Source organism: Balearica regulorum, chromosome 1, assembly GCF_011004875.1.
Source record: "Balearica regulorum gibbericeps isolate bBalReg1 chromosome 1, bBalReg1.pri, whole genome shotgun sequence".
Taxonomy (NCBI): Eukaryota; Metazoa; Chordata; class Aves; order Gruiformes; family Gruidae; genus Balearica; species Balearica regulorum.
This window is the reverse complement of record NC_046184.1, coordinates 74,879,131-74,900,404: the sequence shown is the minus strand read 5'-3', so window position 1 is coordinate 74,900,404 and position 21,274 is coordinate 74,879,131. Positions and strand designations below refer to the sequence as shown.

Here is a 21,274-nt window from a genome sequence, read left to right as displayed (position 1 = left end):
AAGGAAGGGGCTTCCAAGGGATATTTGTTTAGGACAGCACTCGCTTCCTTGACTCGAGATACTCGGAGAAATTAGCTGGAATAGTCTGGAGTTAAGTTTTCATAACTACTTGTATCTCAGTGTGTGCCAAACCTGCTAAGTTTTGCACAGGACTCAAATCCTTGATCATTTTTACAAGAGTACACGTTAGCATGACCTAATAGCCTAGCTCTAACAGCTGTCACAGAATAACCAAAAGAGGTAGGGTCATAACATGAGGGTCCTCCTTACCTCACCATTTCAGATTAGTAAGGAATCCCTGCTGGGGCAAGTCTCTGGCACCTGAGATTACCCATTCCCAGGTGGTTTCTTTAAGAAGTTGGTACCAACAACCCAACTAAAGCTACAGCTTTGCTTCCTCATCCTGTGTCCGCCACCCAAACGTTGCTTTACCTCACAATGTGAGAAAACTTACACTGACTCTAGGTTCCATTTTGATGAATATTTTCCTTTTTCAGAGACACTTTCCTTCCTGGATGGTGTTTCTTGTACTTCTGCAGGTGATTCCGACTGCTCGTGTCTGTAAGCAAGCATCAACAGTTCCAAAGCTTTTCCATCAAGCATTCAGTTTGACAGAGCTCACAACAGCTTGATTTTACAGCCCTGATCAGGACAGTTAAGAGTTCATTAGAGACAAACAAACCAGCCAGCCCTGCACACACACACGCGTGCGCGCGCACACACACCTCAGAGGATGTTGCTGTTGGAACTTACTTTGTTTCAGCATGTTCGTCTTCATACTCTGCCCAGGAATACGTGCTAATGAACCGCTGTAGTGAAGGACGCTTCTCATTTTGCTTTGCTCCTAGTCGCCCCCTGTCATATTTTAAACAAATTTGCCTTCATTTCCCTATCAGATATGTAGCAGGAAATTAGAAATTCAGCAGCAGCCTACTCCTTTGAGTAGGCCTTAGACAAATAAGTTTCTAAATTGGTTGCCTGAAATTAGGATTCTTCAAAGAAAACAAAACACATCCACAAAACAACCACCACCACCCTCCCCCCCACCAAACACCCCCAAAAACCAGATCCATCAATGCCAGCTGCCTAGATTTCATATTTTAGTTCTAAAGCAAGAAAGTTGAGGTATTTTTTTTAAAATTCTAAACCCTTAATAAAAAAATTAAAAGAGAGCAGCTGTAACATTTACTCACAAAGGTTCATTTACCTACTGAAGCATGAAAAACTAATGTGAAGAGTATAGCTTAAACATGATTATACCTCAAGACGCTCCATAAACTGCTTAACACAGGCGCAGTTAGATTTGAAAAATATTTAACCCTATTCAAAGACAAGCCGAAGTAACTTTACCAACTGCTTGATCTCCTGTTGAATTTATCATTCCATTCATCTCTATCAGGTTCATGGAACTGGGCCTAAAGAAAAAGTTTGACACACTTACTGCATCAGCATTTTCACGCTTCAGCCCAGCCAGCTTTGAGAGGGTAAAGCACCTCACCATCTAGGCACCCTTACTTACCAGCGGCAACCCAACGCCTGCATTTCCAGTGCTCCTAGGCAGTGTTGCAATGCTAACTCTTCGTAGGGATGATGAGGGCTATACAAATAAGAGGCATTACTGACTCTATCAAGGAATGACTGCATTACTCACTGATCACAAAATACCATCTGTTTTTATACAAGCTGTATAAAACATAGATGTTGATACTTAGCTTGAGGTGACACACAAATCAAATCAAAGCACAGCCCAAACCATGTTCTTTAAAGCAGCATCTTCCCACATTAACTGCTTCCCCCCCCCCCCCCCGGCATCTGAAGTGAGGCTGGCTACACAGCTTTCAGCAAAATACCAAGACTGAAGGCATCTAAATTCTCCTAATGGTGCTCACAGGAATTTCTACTATCAGTTTGAATTGCTCCCATCTATTTTTTTTTCATCTCTCTGTGCTAAATCCTTCTTTTGTAACCCCAATGAGACACCCGTAAGTGAACAGTATTTCTTAACCACTGCACGGAAGCACAGTTATTTCAGCTTCTGTGAACATTTCATCTTCTAAGTGGGGCCACATGCAGTTCCCTTGGGTTGGTGGGGGCGACTGAAAAAAAAAATATATCCTCATGGTTGATGACATCAGTCCATATTTGAGACAGAAACCTACTAAGTCAAGCATGTAGCAGAGCATATGACAAGGCAAAGAAAAATGCACACACACACTCTTAGAACACATTTGAAATTTCAAGTTAAGCTGCAACAGCCATTACCTTAAAAGAATTTGGCAGCTTTTTATTTGCAGATTCATCTGTGAAGAGATCAAACATCAAAAAGGCTTACAGGAATGCAGTGAGCTTTATTTGCAACTAAATCTTTGACTTTTTGCAGAATTTGTTTAAGTGAAGAGTGTGTCAGAGCACTCATAGAAAGCAGAAATAAGACTTCAGGAAAAAGCTTTCTATTTCATTAGATAAGTTCATAATATTCACACATTATACATCCTCTACAAGCATCAATTTCTGTTGCTATCATTATATGTGTTCTTCTGTTATCGAGACAGGGTCCTGTTACAGAACATTCTTTGACAGTCAGGAAGGAATAGCCTGTGATTTAGAAGGCTCCTGCGAGGATTTTACCTGTGTGCAAGACTGCCCTTTCAGGTTTTAAAATACACGCTCTGTTTTTCAGAAAAATTTAATCCTTCTCTGGCAAAGCCACAAGTGCACAGTGCCATCTGAAACCCACTGTACCACCTGCTTAGAGGGGGAAGTTTAGAGCACCTTCACTTAAGGAGTCTGTAATTTGTATTTAGAAAAGAGCAGGAAGCATCTGTGGAGAGCAATCAAAGCTCAGCTACGTAGAAATAGCTAGTGGGAATGCTCCAGTGTGAGTGAGCACTCAAATTTACTGCTCACAAGAAATAAAAGATTATCACCACCACATGCAATGCACTTTTAGAAAAGCCAGAGCATTACTGCATACTTGCAATGTTTCCCCCTGCACTGAGATTCATGGCAGTTTACGTACAAGTCTAATTTCAGAGAGTTGTTTCTAATACCGTTAGTAAATTGCTATTTTTTCCCTCTATTTTTAGGAAAGGAGATAGAACAGCCATAAGGCCTCCACCTAATATGTTAAGCTTCAATTAGGTAAGAGTCTGTCTGGCAGGTGCTAGAAAAAGGAAAGACGAAGCTGCTTTACCTCGATCTCCAAGAGAACTAAAAGATCTCTCATTCTGGAGCAGGACCTGTTTCAGCTCCTCAAGTTCTGCGTGTTCTTTTGCGTACATGCGCTTCAGGTTTTCCACATGTTGAATCATTACTTCCACAGCCTTGCTGACACGGCTTTCCTAAATGAGTGGAACAGCAGTAGAAAAAAGAAGGGGGGTCTTTAAGGAGCTGCATCATGTTTAGAGTTTAAGACTTTTTCTCCCTCCTTAACCATCTACTCTCATCTTGTATCACCATGATGCGAGATCCTCTCAGTTTTGTTCACCCTTTCAAAGTTTCAACTAGAACCCATCTCTCAACACATGCCCAAATTACACAGGTCTCATTTCTCCAGTGATTACTCTTATCCTAAAATAAATTAGTCTTCATTTTCTGAGCCCTTACAACTCCTCCTCATCTCTTTCTCTGATCTACAGTCTCAGCTGCCACCACGCATTTGCTAGTATTGCCAAGTCGTATTTTCATGCTGTTCTTTGGCATTATACACAATTACGTGTAACGTTTGAGTAGGTCTTTGTAAATTTCCATAGATTTAGCTTATTAGCTGCCCTTTCCATAAGGCACAGAATCATCCTTACAGCATCAAGACTACTGTTGCTACGCTACATTCTTGTGGTCTCTAGTGTATACATCCCTCTGATGCAAAGCTCTTTTTTAAAAATAAACAAAAAATCCAAAATCAGGGTCATATTTCTGTTGTGTGTTTTTGCACATTGCTACTGCAACATAGCTGCTCTCTCAGTGCCTGTGATCCCTTGTAACACCACAAACAGTGATCTGAGAAGAGAAAGCCAGGACTAAGCTGTACTGGTCAGCTGTACTGGTCAGCCTGCGTTGCATTCACAAGATTCGCAAATGTAATTCTGGAGTCAGAAGCCCGGCAAACAGATACTGCTATCCCTTTACACCTAAAAGCTTTTACCTTTGTACAAAATACATTTATATGGAAACAGTTACCTGATTAATAGCTCCCAACATCTCTGCTTTACTGGCGACTCGGGCTGCATACTGGCTAAGGAACTGCAAGCTTTTCTGCAACTTCTTAATAATCTCCTGTGCTTGGTTATCCTCTTCACACAAAGGAACTAAAGCCTAAGAGACATATCGATTAAAAAAACCCCAAACCAGTGTGAGCTATTAGTAAAAGAAGGACAAACCCAGCTGATGACACTGAGGGGTTGCGTTCAGGCCCACAGTGTCACAAGATCAGCATCCAACATCCTCAATCAGTGTAACTTGAATACAGACCTCCAGTAGGCAGAGTTACCTAGCATAAAATTAGCTGAACACAGGGGTTCTTGCTGAACCCCAACACCTGTGCAATAGAAAAGCTCCCCACTGCCTGAGCACACAACACACTCAGATGAAGGCTACCCCTCAAAAGTCTCATTTTAAGTGCATCACGTAAGAACTTAGTTCAGAACTGCTTAGAATGTATTACACACAAATCCTAAAAAAAGGCCATGTGAAGACAAATACTTTCACAACCGTTCATCCCATCCACCCTACCAGTCTTGGCCAACACTAACCTCTAACATCTTTAGAGCATTTGTGATCTCCTTTTTCAAATTTTCTTCAGCCAAGTCTCGGGACCTTTCTTCAAGCCTCACTCTCTTGTCCAAGGTAAACAAGTCACATTTAAAACCTAAAGACAACCTCAGAAATTCAGCCTGTTGTGGGAGAGGAAAAGATTTCAGAATAATCCAACTGATGGAGCAGTTTAAGGAGATTTGGATACTGACATGACATTTGGCACTATAGCCCACGAACAAAGTTATAGGGGAGATACAGAAAAGAAAGCAAACACGGCCAATTTCCACAAAGCCAGTGTTCCCATATGTAGTGATGAAGGGAAAAAATCTGCAGCCAGAATAAGTGATATCCTGGTAGCACGCAGCGTGCCATCTGCGTCTTTTGACAAGACTGTCTTAAATCAGCACGTTCTGCCTGGGAGGAGGTCACAGCTATGCTCCTTCAAGCTTACAAACAAATGTTTTAGTCATGACAAATCTTTCGTTCAGTTTTACACATTACCATCTTTTCCCATCCCCTCCCTTTCAAAATTTCCACTGGGCTTGGAAAGACAGATTTCAGAGGCTAATTTATAGAAATGCATCCAGTTTAGGCTATTCAGCATTATTCTTTTATGTAGGGCAAGATATTAATCAGGGCTTATCTATAAGGTCTTTCTGTTGTCCGAGGTACTTAAGGCTATAAGCAGTCGAGACATACCTCCACTTCTTTCTCATTAGGAGAGTCACTGTAGGAAAAGAACAAACAATAATCATGTAACAGCAGCTTTAAATTCATACCTGCAGTTGATCACTGAAAGTCAAAACACTTACGGCTCATTTTGCTTTGTTTTATCTCCTTTTATGCCACCTGCAGTGGGTGAACTCCCTGAGAAGAGAGAAAGAAAAGTTCTCAGACAAGAGTGAAAAAAAAAACAGCCTCCCAAAACCAGCTTGTCAAAGTCTTTTAAGCTCCAACAGAAACCACTGTTGCAGATTTCCAGTGTTAAGCTCTTGCCTAGAAAAAGAATTTGTGTACCTCAGAGTACATTAGGGTTAGCGTCAGTAAGACAGCTCAGCACCGTCACTTGTACAAAGCCCCAAAAGTTTAGTTGGCTTCAACTGACATTTAATTGGTACAGGAGCGGTTAATGACAGGTTTTGGTTTAGGTCCCCAGCCCATAGGTTCAGGACGTGTGACTTAACTACATCAGCAGCTTTTAGCAAACTCCAGAGGCAAAAGGTGAAGTGACTAGAAGAGTAGAGGTTTCTAAGCACAGTATAGTGGAAACATCACCCTGCTTCTCTACAACATATTACCCCAAACTCTAGCTAGCATAAAGGATGCTGCTTTACAAATATTTGGGGAGGGCGGGCATGCCAGAATTGTTTCCAATATCCCAACTCATATGCAATTCCTAAGAAATTTTCCCTCCTTTCTAGAGGAAGATTACAGTGGTTAGATCAGTATCTGTAGAAATCAGAGGAGCAGGTTTTGCATAACATCTTCCCTGTCTCCACTGCTAATCCATTTTGATCTCTAACTGCAGCTACTACCCCTTAAAACAAGGGCCCTTCACAATAACCGGTGTGGGGCAGGCAGCTCCCTGCACCGATCTTGACAGGAGTGACCAAGGCATTCATTCCAGTGAGTTACACTAATGTGTTCAGCAAAATCCTCTTACCTTTCCTACTCGGAACCGGAGCTGGTGCTTCCTTGCTCTGCTCTTGATTATTTTTCTTTTCCTGGTCTACCTCCTGAAGGTGCATCAGAGAGAAGTTGTAAGCAAGTGAAGAGCCACAGCACTACTGGAAGGGTCTGTCCCCTCCTGTAGTGTTTTCCTTTGTCACTGCTCAGCCAAACCAGTTCTATGTTTTATTGCTACTAGGACTCTTACCAGGCCTTGCTTTAAGACGTTTTGAAATGCAGTTTTGTGTTCTTCCGTCACAGGGCAGGATTCCTTCGCAGTCAGATCCGCTCCTGGGGAGAAACATTCCCAAAACCAAATGCCATGATAAAACCAAAACAAGCCTGCAGCACCCAGTGTGCTAGCCACAGACCAACGGGGCTAAAAAGAAACTGTAGCGAATGCCAGGAGAGGGCATTCAGAAGGACGGGCAGCAGCAAAGAACGCTGTAAAGACATACAGGAAGAAGTACGACAGTAATTATGTTTGGCTTGGAAAAAATCCCAAAGTGTTACATGTCTACAAGTGAGACTATTACTCCTGGTTGTAGCTACTCTAGTTGAAGTAGCAAGAGTTACAGTAATATTCCCTTAGATAAATGAATTTCATTATTTTGCTACCGGCATGGTTTGTGGTGGGGTTTTTTTTTTGTTTGTTTGCTATTTAAAGAGACAGTTTATAATTTGTTTTTATTTGGAATTCTATAAGCACTGTAAAAAAAAAAAATCTCATGCACAAAACAGAAGTGATGAGTATTTGTAATTCTCTTTTTTCACATTATAGAATATCAGATGAAGTCAAGAAATAGAAGCTACTTCAGCTGCTGTTACAAAGGAGCTTGAGCACAACCAGGTCATGAAATGCATACACTTGTGGCATTTCAGGTGTCTATAAGCTTCAAACATAGACTGACACTTGGATTGTCCTTTGTACCTTAAACGTGAACTAGCAGGGTTCTGACAGAGCCAACAAAATAACTCTTTCTCCCAGAAGACGAGCGGTGATGAACTGGTAAGTTCAGGAACCAATGATGCCAGTTCAAATGCAACACAAACTTTTGAGCACCGCAAATTAGAAAAGCTTTAAAGCAGGCAAAATTAACCTCCAGGAAGACAGCTCTTACAAAGATTTAAGAAGGAAGATATTTAAGAAACTGAAGAAAATTTAAGAGTCAGTTAATTTCTTGTGTATCAGTAAGTCTGGTAGCTATTTACACCTTTTAGAACACCTAGATTTTTTTTTTCCCCTTTTCTGTTTATGTAGTCATACACAGATGCAAGCCCAAGAAATGGCACAGGAAAAAAAACCCCAAACACCACCTTCAAGTTTGAAGTACTTTCTCTTTCCATCCTTCACATGAACAACCACCTCTGCTTAGTGGTCCCTTTCGTCCCTGCTGATTTTTGCAGCAGCCCTATACATCTGACCCGGCTCCCAGGCCCCTTTAGAAGATGTTGTGTGGTACTAGCAAAAACCACAAACAGAGATTCATTGGTGTCTCCATTCTAATACTAGAAATGCTTTCTATTCAGAGATGTACAACAGGCAGCAGGATTCTCAGACTTTAAAGCTATTTGGACTCTCTCTGATCTGTTTTGCATATCTGTTTCCTCCTTGCAAAAGGCACCTAGACCACATATGAAAATTAACAGTAGAGGCAAATTAGTAGAAAGAAAATACGTTTAAGTGAAAGGACTGAATTAGATTTCAGGAAGATAGTACTAAAGAAAAACAAAACCAACCAAAAAATGGCAACAAGAAGTCTTATATTTAGGTAAAGGTTAAAAAATGGTAACAAACAAGCGTTCACACGTATTCTGGGCTGCTTATTCAGATCAGCCTTTTCAAAAATAGCTTAAATACACTGGGTACACATACTCCAGTCTTGTTTTGCTTTGGGTTTTTAGAGAAGAAGAAGCACCATCAGATCTGGTAAGAGTAATTCTAGGTCTTTATGGCTACAGCAAAGAGACAGAACCATACACAAAGGCCTCTATCCTCATCTCTCCTCTTGACCCACACCAGCTTCTTGTGCACTGACCATCACTTTTGAAAGAGCGGAAAGTGTTGTATAGTCTAGCTGTGTCACTAAACTTCTTAAAAATCATGAAAACGTTCTCTCTCTTCCCAAAATTGCCCGGAGCTTAGTACCCACACAACGTGTTGCCAACTGAGCAAACATCAAGATTGCACTAAGTTATTTCACATTTACTTCTTGCAGCACTGTAGGCTACCAGCCTCCCACAAGCAGGTAAAATCTTATTCCTGCTCAGTCTCAGGGAGGGTTGAGAGCACTCAGAGGCAAAAGTATGTTCAACATCGGGGGGGAATCACAAGTTGTCATTAAGTTATTTTTCTCACTCAGCTTCCTCACTTCAAAGATGTGCTGGAAGCAAGCCATTTCCTCACTGTGTGAGTGTTCATGTGCTGCAGCAGTTACTGTACCTGATACAGGACCAGCTGGATCCTTATTGCTGTCTTTCTCCATTGCTGTGGAAGTTGGCACATCTTCCTCTTTTTCACGTGAACACTTGGGTGATTTTTCCTCCATAACAAGGCAGCCTATAATATCAGGCAACAGAAAACAGAGCTCTTACTGTTCAGTAAACGCACAGACTTGAGCATATCTGTTTCAAGACTGTCAGTGCAATAGTTCAAACATCTGTGCCCCAAATTAAGGACTTACCTGTTACTGGTGCAGTGCTTTCCAAAGAGGACGTAAGAACTTCTTGGGGTGAAGTTAAGTGATCACTGCTAAAACAAAATTCTTTCAGATACTCATCCACAGTATACGATCTCGATAAAGACACTTAAAAACTTGCACAAAATCTGACCTGGATGGGATCAGACTGGCTGGTAGCGATGGCTCTGCACAGTCAATCTTAATAAAAAGAGAAGAGTTAATATCAGGGAAAGGGTTGCTGTGTGAGTAGAAAATCTGTATGTCAAAGTTTTAAATAATTCCCCAGTTATACCTAAATTATTTTAGTAGTGAAGAACTAAATGGTAAGTGCATGCAGATTCTTCTGCTGGTCTGAAGCCACCCATACATACAGTATGTAGCTTAGCATGTTATCGTCATTAGGAGCGATAACTTTGTTTCTGCAGAAATCTTATCTCAGGAATATTGTACTTTGAGATGTATTTTGATTCCTGACTTCATGTTTTGCTTCTAATGCACATTTTCAAATGACCAATATACATGTTACCATGCCACTGTTCTATCTTAATGACGTGTGTCAAGATATAGCCATTTTCAAGGTCTTGACCTCAAACCCCACAAGTGAGGTGCAAAGAACTTCACTCGGCTATAGATGTCAGACTTGTTAATAATAGTAACACTTTTAACAGCTCGACCAAACAGATGATTCAGAACACAGAGAACTTGCACATTGCGTTGTACATTTTAGTGTCTGTCTTTGACTGACACTAGTTTTCCACATTATGTATAACAAATACCTGGCCACTTCAGAAGGCTTCAGGCCTCCTTTGTATGCAAACAGCAGAGAGGAATTCAGCAGTTAAAGGCTAAATGTTTTGTTCATGTTCCTTTAGCCACTACAGTGCGGTTCTGGACCCAAGCCTTATCGCATCACAGACAAAAACAACATCCTCTGAAGTCTTTTAATATGGCGAGGGAGATACTGAATCGGAAATATCCCTCTTCCTCATTTCACCCTGGATAACTCCAACTTGTCTATTCAACTGATATCTTGGTCTCTCTTCGTGGATGAAAATAGCTTTTAAACCTCTGTTTCAACCTGTAAAGTCAGCTGAAGAGGAGTGCTCAATACAAGAAAAAAAACCCTAAACCTATCTCCAAGCACAGAAGGTGTGAGGCTAGCCAGGTTTGGTAGCTCCCTACATAGCAACTGTTCAAGAGCACTAGTGAAGCGTGTGTGGGAAGGACAAAGACAACAGGAAAACCATATCAGCAACTGATCATCTATGTTCTGGTATCTTTCCTTCTCCCTCAGACATCCTCAGAGGACCCAGGAAACCCAGCAAAGTTGAAAAAGAGGTGACCAATACCCCCCAGTCACTTCTGAGAACAACTGACTGTTCCCAGCATCGGCAAGAGCCTTCTCTCTCCTCTCCACTCCTCCACCCACCAGAGCCTGACTGCACTCATAGCTTTGCCCCAGCTAGCCGGATGTTTCCTCTAATGCAAATCCAGGCTATTTTTATTCTTATTTGAATTATCTATTAAGCTTAAGGAAGTACAGCATTGCATTTGCCTTGTTCAGGCCATTAGATCTACAGGAGTATTAGAGAAGGTGAAAATAAATAGCATGTTGGAATGAAAACAAAAGAAATCTAAAAAGCTTGTAAAATAAAATACATACCCCACAGCGCCCAAACAAACAACAACAAAAAAACCCTTGCATCACCTGGAACTAAAGCAATACGTTATTCTACATGCCCTTTCCTTCCCCAGGTAATCACATGGTCAGTGGTTTCTGTTTGCGATGAAGGAAAACCCTCAATTCTGTTTTTAAAAGCCCATACTGACTATTAGGATTGCAAGCTCCCATGGGTTGCACAGGGTACACTTAAAGAGAAACAGTGAATACCCCACATTCCAGCTTTTCTAATAAAATGTTTGCACAAGGCATTAGAGAACGGCTCTTCCTAATAAAAGGATTGTGTCAAAGATGATCCTGCAGTACAATCCTAATCTCTTCTCCCCCTCCCCATCCCTTCAATTAGCATAACAATCCAAGGATCCTCTATTACAGCAGACAAGTTCTGTCCACAGTCTTGTATAACTCCTCCCAAACAAGCATTAACATTTGGAAGGCCTATCATCTGATTTTTAGGCTGTGATACAACTTTCACATCAAAACAAGTATAAAAAGCCCAAGCTTCATCTGGCTCTCAAGAGCTCCTTTATTAAATAGCCCCTAAACTCCTATGGTGACAATACTTTGACAAAATAATTTGAGCTACTTACATGCTGAAGGGCTTGATTGCTCAAATACATCTGAAGCCACAGCATAATAAAAGCCCCAACATCTAGGGAGACTTTTCCTATTAAACAAGGATATTCAAATTTTGCTGCACGTCACAGTTTTTAGAACAGATAGTGGACATGGCCCGTTTGCCTTTTCTCTGGGGCAAGGTTTAATGCTTTCATTTTTCCCTCTTCTAGGATATTCACATGGAAAGTTTATATAAAAAATAAGAAGCAAAAATGGAAAACAGCACTTCTGAGCCCAGCTAGAATTACAGAAAGCTCCAGAGCAACGAAGCATGGGCATTTCAAACAACTTTGCAGTGCTGCGACTTTCCAGAAGGACTGGATGAAGCAAGAGCCCTTGAGATTATCCTCTTTCAGGTAGCTTAAGCAGTAGCAGCACAAGCAAGGAGTTCCTCACCTGCTCTGCCCCAACCAAGCAGTGTGCTGAAACCACAGGCAGCCCCCTCACTCTTACTTTTTTTTACCCTCACTGCACTTTCTGCCTTGATTTCCCGCTACAAGCGGACCACTGCTGCACCTGGAGGTACCACACACCAGCTAGGGTGAATCTAAGGTTGCCTGCTCATTAGTCTTGCAAAAACTAATGCTGCCAGGTTCACAGAAACCACTGTCCAATATCACCACCATCACCAGCACCAATACTGGAGTTTGTAAAGCTCATTAGAAGCCCCATGTGGCAGAGCTGAGGTCTAGATTTCAATAGTGAGCGTTGTGGCACTGAGCGCAGCTAAGTGTGCTGAGCTGTGGCTCATCTTGCTGTTGCCATGAGAAAGCTGACTGACAGCTCAAGCTGTAGGTAGGAGCACTCCAATAGATGCAGGATTCAGTACAGCAGCAAAGGCATATCTGAACACACCAGCTGAAAGAAAGGTTTTTTAATACAGCAAAGATGTCGTTTTTCAGCTGTTAGGTGGTAGCTGTGGGATAAAGCGCAGAGAAAGACAGCATTCACAACTAAAACATCCTGTGGTTTCTTGCAGGTGGATAAAAAGAGCAAAAGTCACTCAGACTTCCCTGGCAGAACTGAGCATTGCTGCAGAAAAAGCACTGCCTCAAGTCTCGAAACCACGTTTAAAGTACTACCCAGCTAAAAGGATGACCCAGATGCACGTGAACATCAAGACATCTGGGTCTCTAACTACAATATTCCAGGAAGCGTGCCCAAATAGAAGGGACTACCCCACACAGAACAAGATGTCACAGCACCCTGCTGACTGATGCCAGCTCCATTCACCTTGCAGCAGTGCTGATTTATAGCTGCTCAGTCTGGATCTGGGTAAGGCAATAAATGCTTGAACCCATTCAAAAAAACCCCCACATCTCAGGCATCAGAGACAGCACTCACCTCAGTAAGTGAAGAGTCCATCATTGTAATGGAAACAGGAAGGTCTGCATCAGTATAGTTACCAGCAGAGCATATTTTCCACCTGGCAATACACGTTTTATTTGCATATTGCCCAACCAACAGTAAGCTATATTGCCCATTTTCCTTAAGCACATAACAACTGAAATCACCGCTATCTGTATAGTCAGACAGCTGGTCTCTCAGAGAAAGACAAATTCACTACTACCATCAGTCCCTCCTCCCCCAAACAGCAAGAACCACCACCAGTCCTTCTCCCAACCTCCTCCACACCACACAATTCTACAGAAAACCAGTGGCAAAAGCTTCAAGAGCTGCTGAGTCTTTTGCTGCAGACTGCCTGCCTCTGCATCTTCAGGAACATCCTTATCTTTTAAAATATTCACTGACAATATTTAGCTAGCTTTCATAATCTTAAGCAGTTCAATCTCTATTTTAAAGATCTAAGGAGGCAGCTTGGTAAGCAAAGACCTCAGAACTCCTGCTCTAAACTCTGGAAAAAAAAAAGTGACTCCTCAAAGCCAACAGGATTTTGACTCCTAAATGGGAGTATCAGTTGCAAGTTAAATACTGAATGCCTCAGTTCTCCAGTATGAAGTGGAAACACCATCACTGTATTTGGCTAGTGGTCATACCAAAGGTTTCGGTAAAAAGTTTTAATATTACTTTTATTAACAGAAGCAAAGTGTTACCCTATAACACCATTAGCTGACCACTAAGCATCCAGTAGTTCCTACAAGATGCTCTGCTGTTGAACTCAGCATGCACTGGGGATAAAGCTTTCCCTTGGAACCTGCTAGATCCCTTGGACTCTTCCACCCTTCACCCCAAAGAAGTTATTCTGCCATTGTACTTGCACCCCACTGACTTCACATCTGAAGCGGATGCACGTCCCAGATCTCCGCTTTCAAATGTGCGGCTGCCAGAGCTCTGTCTGCAAGGCCGATCCCAGCTGTACGCAGGAGATTTATTTGGGCATGAAGTTTCCAAGGTCAGAGCATCTGTTAAGAGAGACAAGCGTGAAGAGCAGTGGTCATTGGCAAGGTTGTCAATTTTTGACAAGTCTAAAATAATTGAGAAGCAGACCAGCCAAACACAGATAAGGCAGCTTCCATCTTGGTATGAAAGGGTTAGGTTATGTGGCCTTAACATATTTTGTAGGTGGAGAGTCTGCAGCACCAGGGGATGGGGATTTTCCATTGGTCAGGTTATAGACACTTCCAAGTAGGACAGCTCTGTTGTAGTGAATTGTTTTCTGTGGCAGAGGGGGCTGGGAAATAGATCTTTTTTGTACCAATACTTGATTGGTGCAAGCTGAAAATACACACCTTATTTGTGGCTGGATTGTGATATTACAGCAAGTTGCAAGAACACTCTGAGTTGGTGCACCGAAACAGCTCTTTCAGGGCAGCAGAGTCCTCTTATAAGGAGCATGTGCAGTCAAGCAAGATCTTCTGTCTCCCCCAGTATGGCATAGAATTACATTTGAGCATTTTATAGTTTGTATGAGAAGAGACTCTGTGCTGTACCAGGTTACTCTGGAAGAAATGCTTTTTCTATAAAATCCCAAATGCACTCTGCAGTTCTATGGCCCTGCAATGCATGTGTGTCAGTGGTTGCTTTTAATGCTCATAAGGCTTGAGAGTTGCAGGGAAGTACAAACACCTTAGGAACGCAGGAGAAATCAACAAATACAATTATTTGATATTCAGTAGCTATATTACCCATTCAAGTTTTTAAACTGGGTCTGACCTCAGCTCAGTGGCAGGACCGTGTTTGCTATCTCAGTGCATGCAAGTCAACAGGATGAATGAATGGGAAGAACATAACTCAAGTCCTCTTGATCCAGACTGGCACGCATCTTGTCAGGAATACACTTGGATATATGATTTATACCAATAGATCCTTAAGCTTTTGTGGATTCCTGTCAGGCTCACAGGCAGCCACCTTTTCAGGCCTTTAATTGCAAGCATTATAAACACGGTTCAGCCGCCTGGATTACATGCGGAAATAGGCTAAAGCCAACAATAGATTTTCCACAGTCTGCCAGCACGTTTAGCACCATTGATACTGTTCTATCAATTCTTCCTATATTTCTGGAGAGAGAAAGAAACGTGGCCAACACCACCAGGTCTTACCTAGCAGAGGTGTGCTACGCCAGTATGAAATATCCGAGTGCAGCGTCCTGCGAAGTTCAATGCACGAGGCGGGTCCTTCGCTCCACAGTCGTTTAGAACGACGGAGCTGCTAATTGAAAAAATAGAAAGCGCCCCTGTTGTTCAGTCATGCCGAATACATTAATGGCACCAACTCCCCCCACACACGAGCAGTTATATCTGCATAATGTAATACTAACAGTTATACAAATACATCAACTGTTGCTTTTTTGTCTAGAAAAGCCCACATCCTTAATGGGCAGAACAGATACAGGAAGAGGTAGAATAATTCAACTTTACATTTGCAACACATGTGTTGGTTCCAAGCTAGGTCTCTAACTAGACACTACAAAACCAGGCAAGATGAGCAGGACAGGAGAACAAAACAAAAAGACCAAAAAAAAAAAAAAGCCAAACAAAAAAAACCCCATACAAACCCCTCCCCAAACCCCATGAAAATCTAAAACCAAACCAACAAACAAAACCCCCAAAACACAACCTTCCAGGCAAGCCAACCAGACAGACCGAGAAGGGGAACATTCATCCAGTGTCCAGGACCTGCTAAGGAGGTCAGGTTTCCCTCAGCAGGAGCAGCAGGGCTGCAGGAAGACAGAGCACTGCCCCACCATCCCCTCCCCCTGAACGCACACCTCTTCTCGCTGCTCAGGGCTGAAGAGGTGTCACCTGAAGATGGCTAGAGGAAACTTCTGAAGTGACACTTACGCAGCTGCATTTGACCTAGTGGTGCTTAAGTGATGAAAAATGGAAAAGAAATTGGAAGATGTAGCCCCATCTTCTCTCTCATGAGGAGAGTTGTTTATTCTTTTATATAAAAAACCTAAGAACAAACAGAACTAGTGTCACATTTTAACAGGCTCAGCAATGGTCACAGCAAACACACTTACCTTCCCTTTTACTGGCTCAGCTGATGCAGGCAGCAGACTGTAGTCACATTCCAACTCTGCACAGCACTGTTGCAAGAGAGAAATAGTTTAAGACGGGTAGATGTAGAAAGGAAAAAAAAAATAAGAAGGAACAAAAGGTAAGAAAAAGAGCAGGAACAATACTACTGATTATGAACAAAATTAAAATTTTAACTTTCCAGTTGAACTATTTTCAGGTGTCAGGAAGACTATGCAGTTCTTTCCCCTTGCTACTTTCACAGCCTTTAATTCTGCAGACCTTTATGCATAAATACAAGTTTTATTTGCATGCAGCTAACTCAGTTTTGATTCTGCTCCTCTGATGCCCCTATTACAGCCTAGGATACATTTTAGGATCTTCTGTTTGTCTTTGTAAACACCTTGTTATTCTATGTTAAATCCAGACTGTTCAAACACTGAGCTATAGTGTTCCTTAGTAGAGCTGGTTGAGAAAAAAGTCTTCCCACAATGTCTCCCCCTCCACCCCCTTCCAAACTTGGAGAAAATATTTTTATTCAAAGTACTCCAGAGTTATATAATTTCCAACACATTTCCACAGAGGGGCACAAAGGTATTAACTGTTTCACTGCCTATTCCAACGCTTGGACACTGAAAAAAAAAAAAATTATTGCAAGATTTTAAACATTTGTTCTCAAGACTGTCTGCAGAAGAGAGGGCTGATTGCGAGGGACAAATCATACCAATACATCAGGGAAAGCTTCCTTCAGCCCCATTCGATATGTTCGCCAACAACCGTTTCCAGTGAATACCAACACCACACCTGTAAGTTCTAGCCCATTTTTTCCATAAGCCCGAAGAAGGAAAATAATAACATGTAGATCAGTACATACAGTTTACTGCATCCAGTTATAGATATGTTAGAAAAAGAAGAAATCAGATGCTGCCAAATTACTTGCAGTTCATCTCAGCTGTAAGTGTCCTTCCACCAGAGCACCTCCTGTGCAAGCCTACCTTTTTTTCTCCCACCAGACAAGCATCATACCTGACATAGCAATTCACAGAATCGCCTTCGAAGCAGCTCCCATCTTAGCGTGTTAACAGTTGCTATGAATAGACATTTACAAGTCTTACAGGGTTCCTTATAATTTGATAACAAGTAGTCAGATGTTAAAGTATCATTAAACCTGACTACTGCCTATTGCAAACCCATTGCACTTTGCTTTAGTCTAGTTATACCTACGACAGTTTTTCACAGGAAAGAGAATTTTAAAAGTACATTTTGTTTTGTGAGTTCCAGAAAACACTGGGCACTTTTTCTCCCCCTGGTTATGTTTCCCCTTGCTATAAAGGGCGGGGGGAATGCTTCCTCACATTGTCAGTGCCATGATTCCCTATGGAAATGGACAACTCCATTAGAACTTATTAGAAGAGAAACACTTGGTTCTTCCAAAGACAAGACGACTTCCTTGTGCAGAAGTTTTAAAGTCAATGGGCTTTACACTATACTTTGAAACATCATTTGTTCAAGTTTGGTAATTCCAGAGCCTGCCTCTGGTGCCTTCTGCCTTGATAAAAGTCTATCATAGCTTTTATACCATGGCTAATAATGCAGGCTCAGGGGAAAGGAGATTTCATTAGCACCGTCACCTCAGCGCCCAAGCAAAAATTGAAGGCAGCTCTCAGTAACCTGTTCAGCTTTTTCACTGGATGAGGGCTGCAGCAACTGGTGGCAAGGCATGGTTAGACATCTGAAACATAGAAGGAACCGTGCCAAGTTGAATTAGGTTGAAGTAGCTTTCTTGGCCAACAGGTTCCCTCATTTCTCATGGCGCATGTGGGGGGGAAGTAGAAGAATGGACTGGGTAGGTGGGTGGGGAAGAGACTACAACCCAGCCCTCCATTCAAAAGGGGCACTAGACCTATCTGGCTTTCCGCAGGAGCTAATATACAGTATTGTACTCCCACACGCCTATTCTTGTTTGTCAGCCCTGTTCTTCATAACACCTTGCAATTTTTCCCACACATTTACCAGTTTATTTCTATTTATCTACAGAAAGATATTTCTGCAAACTACCTGAAGTAATTTAAAGCTAAAGTATCAGTCATTTTCAGGGGGTTTGTTTGGGTGTTTGTTGTTGGGTTTGTTTTTTCTCCCCCCCCCCCCCCCCCCCCAATCCTTCCACATATCTGGGGTTCTCTCTCTTTTTATTTACTCTAGCCCACTTTGCAAAAGAGCTTTGCCTATTCAGAGCTGGAAAATGACACACTATTTCCACCGTTATGCCTCTATGCTAAAAAAACCAACTCCACAGCGTGAAGGAAGCAGTAAGCATGAAAGCAACATGAGCACATACACACGAACAACGCCGAAATACTGGTCAGAAGTCAGCAAGCACAGTCTGCTGCTGTTTCTGCCACATGAATGTGTAACAGGTGTGCCTTACAGCTAAGGCACAGGGTCCCACATAATTTTTCTTAAAAGACAAATTGTAGTTTCACATAAAGTTGTTTACAACACACATGTATGTTGTGCGTCAGTCACAGTGCCCTGGGAAACACATGGCTGAGGCCAAAGTGTTCGGTGGGCTTAAGTCAGTCAAAATTTTTTCCTATAAGCAACTGATACGTGCTCCAGAATTTGGAAACAAAAAGCCACATGTGCTGGAATCAAGCCACTGCATTCTTTAATTGCCCAAGCTTCTGGGGTGTTGATGTTAGCAGGTAAGCAAGAGAGAGTATGAAGTTTCCATGGTTCCGTACACATGCAGCTTGTGCTACGATGCAGGGACACGATTGCTTTCTACTAAGGAGAACAGCCTAATACCACGCAGTTACTCAAAAACATAAAGCACGTACAAGCAGCAAGCGGAACGCAGAACATAAAAATAAGATCTATTTGGTACAGCAAGCTTAAGAAAGAGGGTTGACTTTGGTAGGAAAGAGGTGGGCTATTCAGGTGTGGGAACAGCACCTTTGGTAAAGGAGTGCCCGTGCCACCCACGGAGTTACTAACCCTTCCTCCTAGGACTGGAGATTTTGTTAGGAGGTTCTGCAGCTTTGGTCCAGCCCAACACCCACTCGTTGGGATCCCACCTGGTTCTCAGCCCAGATGCCATAGTTGCAGATCTCTTAAAGAAGAAGGAAAAATAGAAAGAAAAAAACCCAAAGCAAAACACCCTCCAGAGAGCATTTTACCGGATGACCTGCAGATTAGCCCTATTCCCCCTCGCCATAACTAAACCATAAAGGATTTGCCCGTGCGAGAGTGAATGCTGGCACGCTGCCAGTAGTTACTCACTTTTCTGGTCTTCCACCTTTTCTTGAAGCAACTGGCAAGTGCTTGTTAAAGCTGCATTCACATGCTTGAGTTTTTGCTGCTCAGAAATGGCTTCCTCTAACTTGCATTTAAAGGATGCGGCTTCCTCGCAAGCAGAGTGAAAGGCTTCAACTTGATCCTCTGCCTAAGCACAAAACAATGTTTGAGAAAAAAGAAGGGAATGAAAAAAAAATTAAAGCAGCCTGGCTAACACAAGGAGTCTCTACAGTTCATGTAAATGAAACCAAACTGCATCTGTTCTTTCTCAGGAAGTGATAAAGCTCCCTCTGAACTTCTGCATTTTTACATTGGGGTGGACTCTGTATGGAAGCTATTTTTGGTGGGTTTTTTTTTCTCTTTTCTGTTTTGTTTTTTTTTTTAAGCCACCACAAATATGCAATGCTGTCTCTTTCATCAGCAAACTGTTGTCACCACCCCCTCAAGTTTTACTTCCTCTGCTGGTTCCACTTTGTAATGAAGCACTCCATTCCGAACATGCGATTTCCTTTCCCAAAAGCAGCGATGCATTGTACATAGCCTTTTGCATCTGCTTGCTTGTTTCCTATGTGGACTGTCCCTTACCTGTTTGCTGGCATCTTCAAGCTGCTTTGTAGCTTTTTGCAGCTCTAAACCAAGGGCTTCTGCCCAGCCAGCAGTTTCTTCTTGTAACTGTTTGGCAGTTTCTATCTCACGTTGCCTGCAGAGTGAGAAAGCACAAACCACAATCCGTTACTGACATTTTAGAGCAGGCATGCCCGGGAGATGACACGTTAGTTGTCAAGACGTGCATCAAGACCCACATTCAGCTATTACATATTGCAGCTCCCCAGGATCCAGCACCAGGGACTTCGTTCTTGCTAAGCACATTTCAACCCAGTAGGCAGACAAGGCTCTTCTATAGCAGCTTCAGAATTAGGAAGGGGATGGAGGTTTTCCCTGGTTTCTGCCCAGCTGAATGGTGCAATGGCTGTGCTAGCCCCAGCCAGCTGTGTAGCATAGCAGAAACTTGTGGAATACACAGAGAACTCGGAGCAAGAGCTTCGTGGGGCAAACTTTTGCAATTTGGTCAAAAGAATACTATTTCTCCCAAACCATAAGACAATGCAATCATAGTCTCAATCATTCTAGAAAAGATAACCTCTGAAATACTGGGAAATTAATCTGATGAAATTATGTATCTGCAGTACTACCTCCAGGGTATTTCACTTGACAGCAAGCAGATGCCATCAGAACCAGTGCTAAAGATTATGGTTTTCAAGAAACCCCTTCTTTTCCATTTTTCCATTACAGAAACTCTTTGCCCGTTTCTTCTTTAACTCACCTCTTTTTTTTTTTTCCTTGTTGCTACCAACACAAACAATTTTAATGCAGAGAGGCAGCTTTAAGAAACCAAGCCATCAGTATTTTTATCAGCTCTTTTCCAAGTGAAGGGAGAGCATGTGGGAGGTCTACGTTAACAACGTTAAGTGGAGGAGAACTCAGGCAGAAGTGCAGTATGACTGCTCCACATTAGCTCACAGGGATGCAAAGCCCTAGGAAGTTGCTTACGCCCCAAACCCAGGTAAAGGCACATGTGCAAAAATTTACATTTAGTGTAGGATAGCAGAAGGCTAACACTATGAGTAAGCTGGGGTTCCACAAAGACAAATTGAGAATAACTGTTCTGGAAAAAAAAAAAAAAAAAAACCACAAACCAAACCCACCAAAAAAAACTTGACTAGCTACTTTCCTGAATGTCTGAGGAGAAGAGGGGGGGCCGGCAGAGGTTTACATCTGCTGCCTTTTGCTGCCATATTTGTAACATAAAAACTCATAGCAGGAACCATGGGCCAATACACTAATATTTACAGTTACATTTTCATATTTAATGAGATAACTCATTGAAGCTATATCCTTGAAAAGCTGAGACATTATATCACCTGGGGCTAGCAATTGTCTCCCAAAGCAATAATACCTGCAGGCATATATTTTACAGGTCTTTTGCTTCACACAAAACCAGCAATTTATTTAATGGTTGCACCTGCTAGATAGGTAGTGCCCTCTTGCTTTAACTGCTCAGTGTGTGGTCTCCCTGGTATTTTCAAAGACATCTCCAAGATCATATGTTACTTCATACACAAATCTTAACTCCCACATGGTGTAAAAATCATACT

The 21,274-nt window shown here is 42.1% G+C and overlaps 1 protein-coding gene across 3 annotated transcripts in view; it reads right to left on the bottom strand.

Annotated features, from left to right (window-relative positions):
• The window catches only part of IRAG2 (inositol 1,4,5-triphosphate receptor associated 2), a 39,838-nt gene that overhangs the window by 1,370 nt on the left and 17,194 nt on the right, over window positions 1-21,274 (bottom strand). The window contains exons 17-38 of one of the 3 annotated variants that reach the window (XM_075758953.1): window positions 19,704-19,818; window positions 19,104-19,266; window positions 16,848-16,909; window positions 15,827-15,892; window positions 14,904-15,012; window positions 13,634-13,766; window positions 12,748-12,829; window positions 9,256-9,302; window positions 9,108-9,172; window positions 8,867-8,983; window positions 6,632-6,714; window positions 6,419-6,491; window positions 5,568-5,622; window positions 5,455-5,482; window positions 4,752-4,892; window positions 4,180-4,314; window positions 3,194-3,341; window positions 2,263-2,300; window positions 1,520-1,597; window positions 1,351-1,415; window positions 754-855; window positions 455-559 (exon numbers count right to left, since the gene is read on the bottom strand). In XM_075758953.1, coding sequence (XP_075615068.1) covers window positions 455-559; window positions 754-855; window positions 1,351-1,415; window positions 1,520-1,597; window positions 2,263-2,300; window positions 3,194-3,341; window positions 4,180-4,314; window positions 4,752-4,892; window positions 5,455-5,482; window positions 5,568-5,622; window positions 6,419-6,491; window positions 6,632-6,714; window positions 8,867-8,983; window positions 9,108-9,172; window positions 9,256-9,302; window positions 12,748-12,829; window positions 13,634-13,766; window positions 14,904-15,012; window positions 15,827-15,892; window positions 16,848-16,909; window positions 19,104-19,266; window positions 19,704-19,818 — 2,010 coding nt within the window. Of the gene's footprint in view, window positions 1-454; window positions 560-753; window positions 856-1,350; window positions 1,416-1,519; window positions 1,598-2,262; window positions 2,301-3,193; window positions 3,342-4,179; window positions 4,315-4,751; window positions 4,893-5,454; window positions 5,483-5,567; window positions 5,623-6,418; window positions 6,492-6,631; window positions 6,715-8,866; window positions 8,984-9,107; window positions 9,173-9,255; window positions 9,303-12,747; window positions 12,830-13,622; window positions 13,767-14,903; window positions 15,013-15,826; window positions 15,893-16,847; window positions 16,910-19,103; window positions 19,267-19,703; window positions 19,819-21,274 lie in introns of those variants that run through there. The other 2 variants (XM_075758949.1, XM_075758939.1) reach the window with 2 other exon arrangements.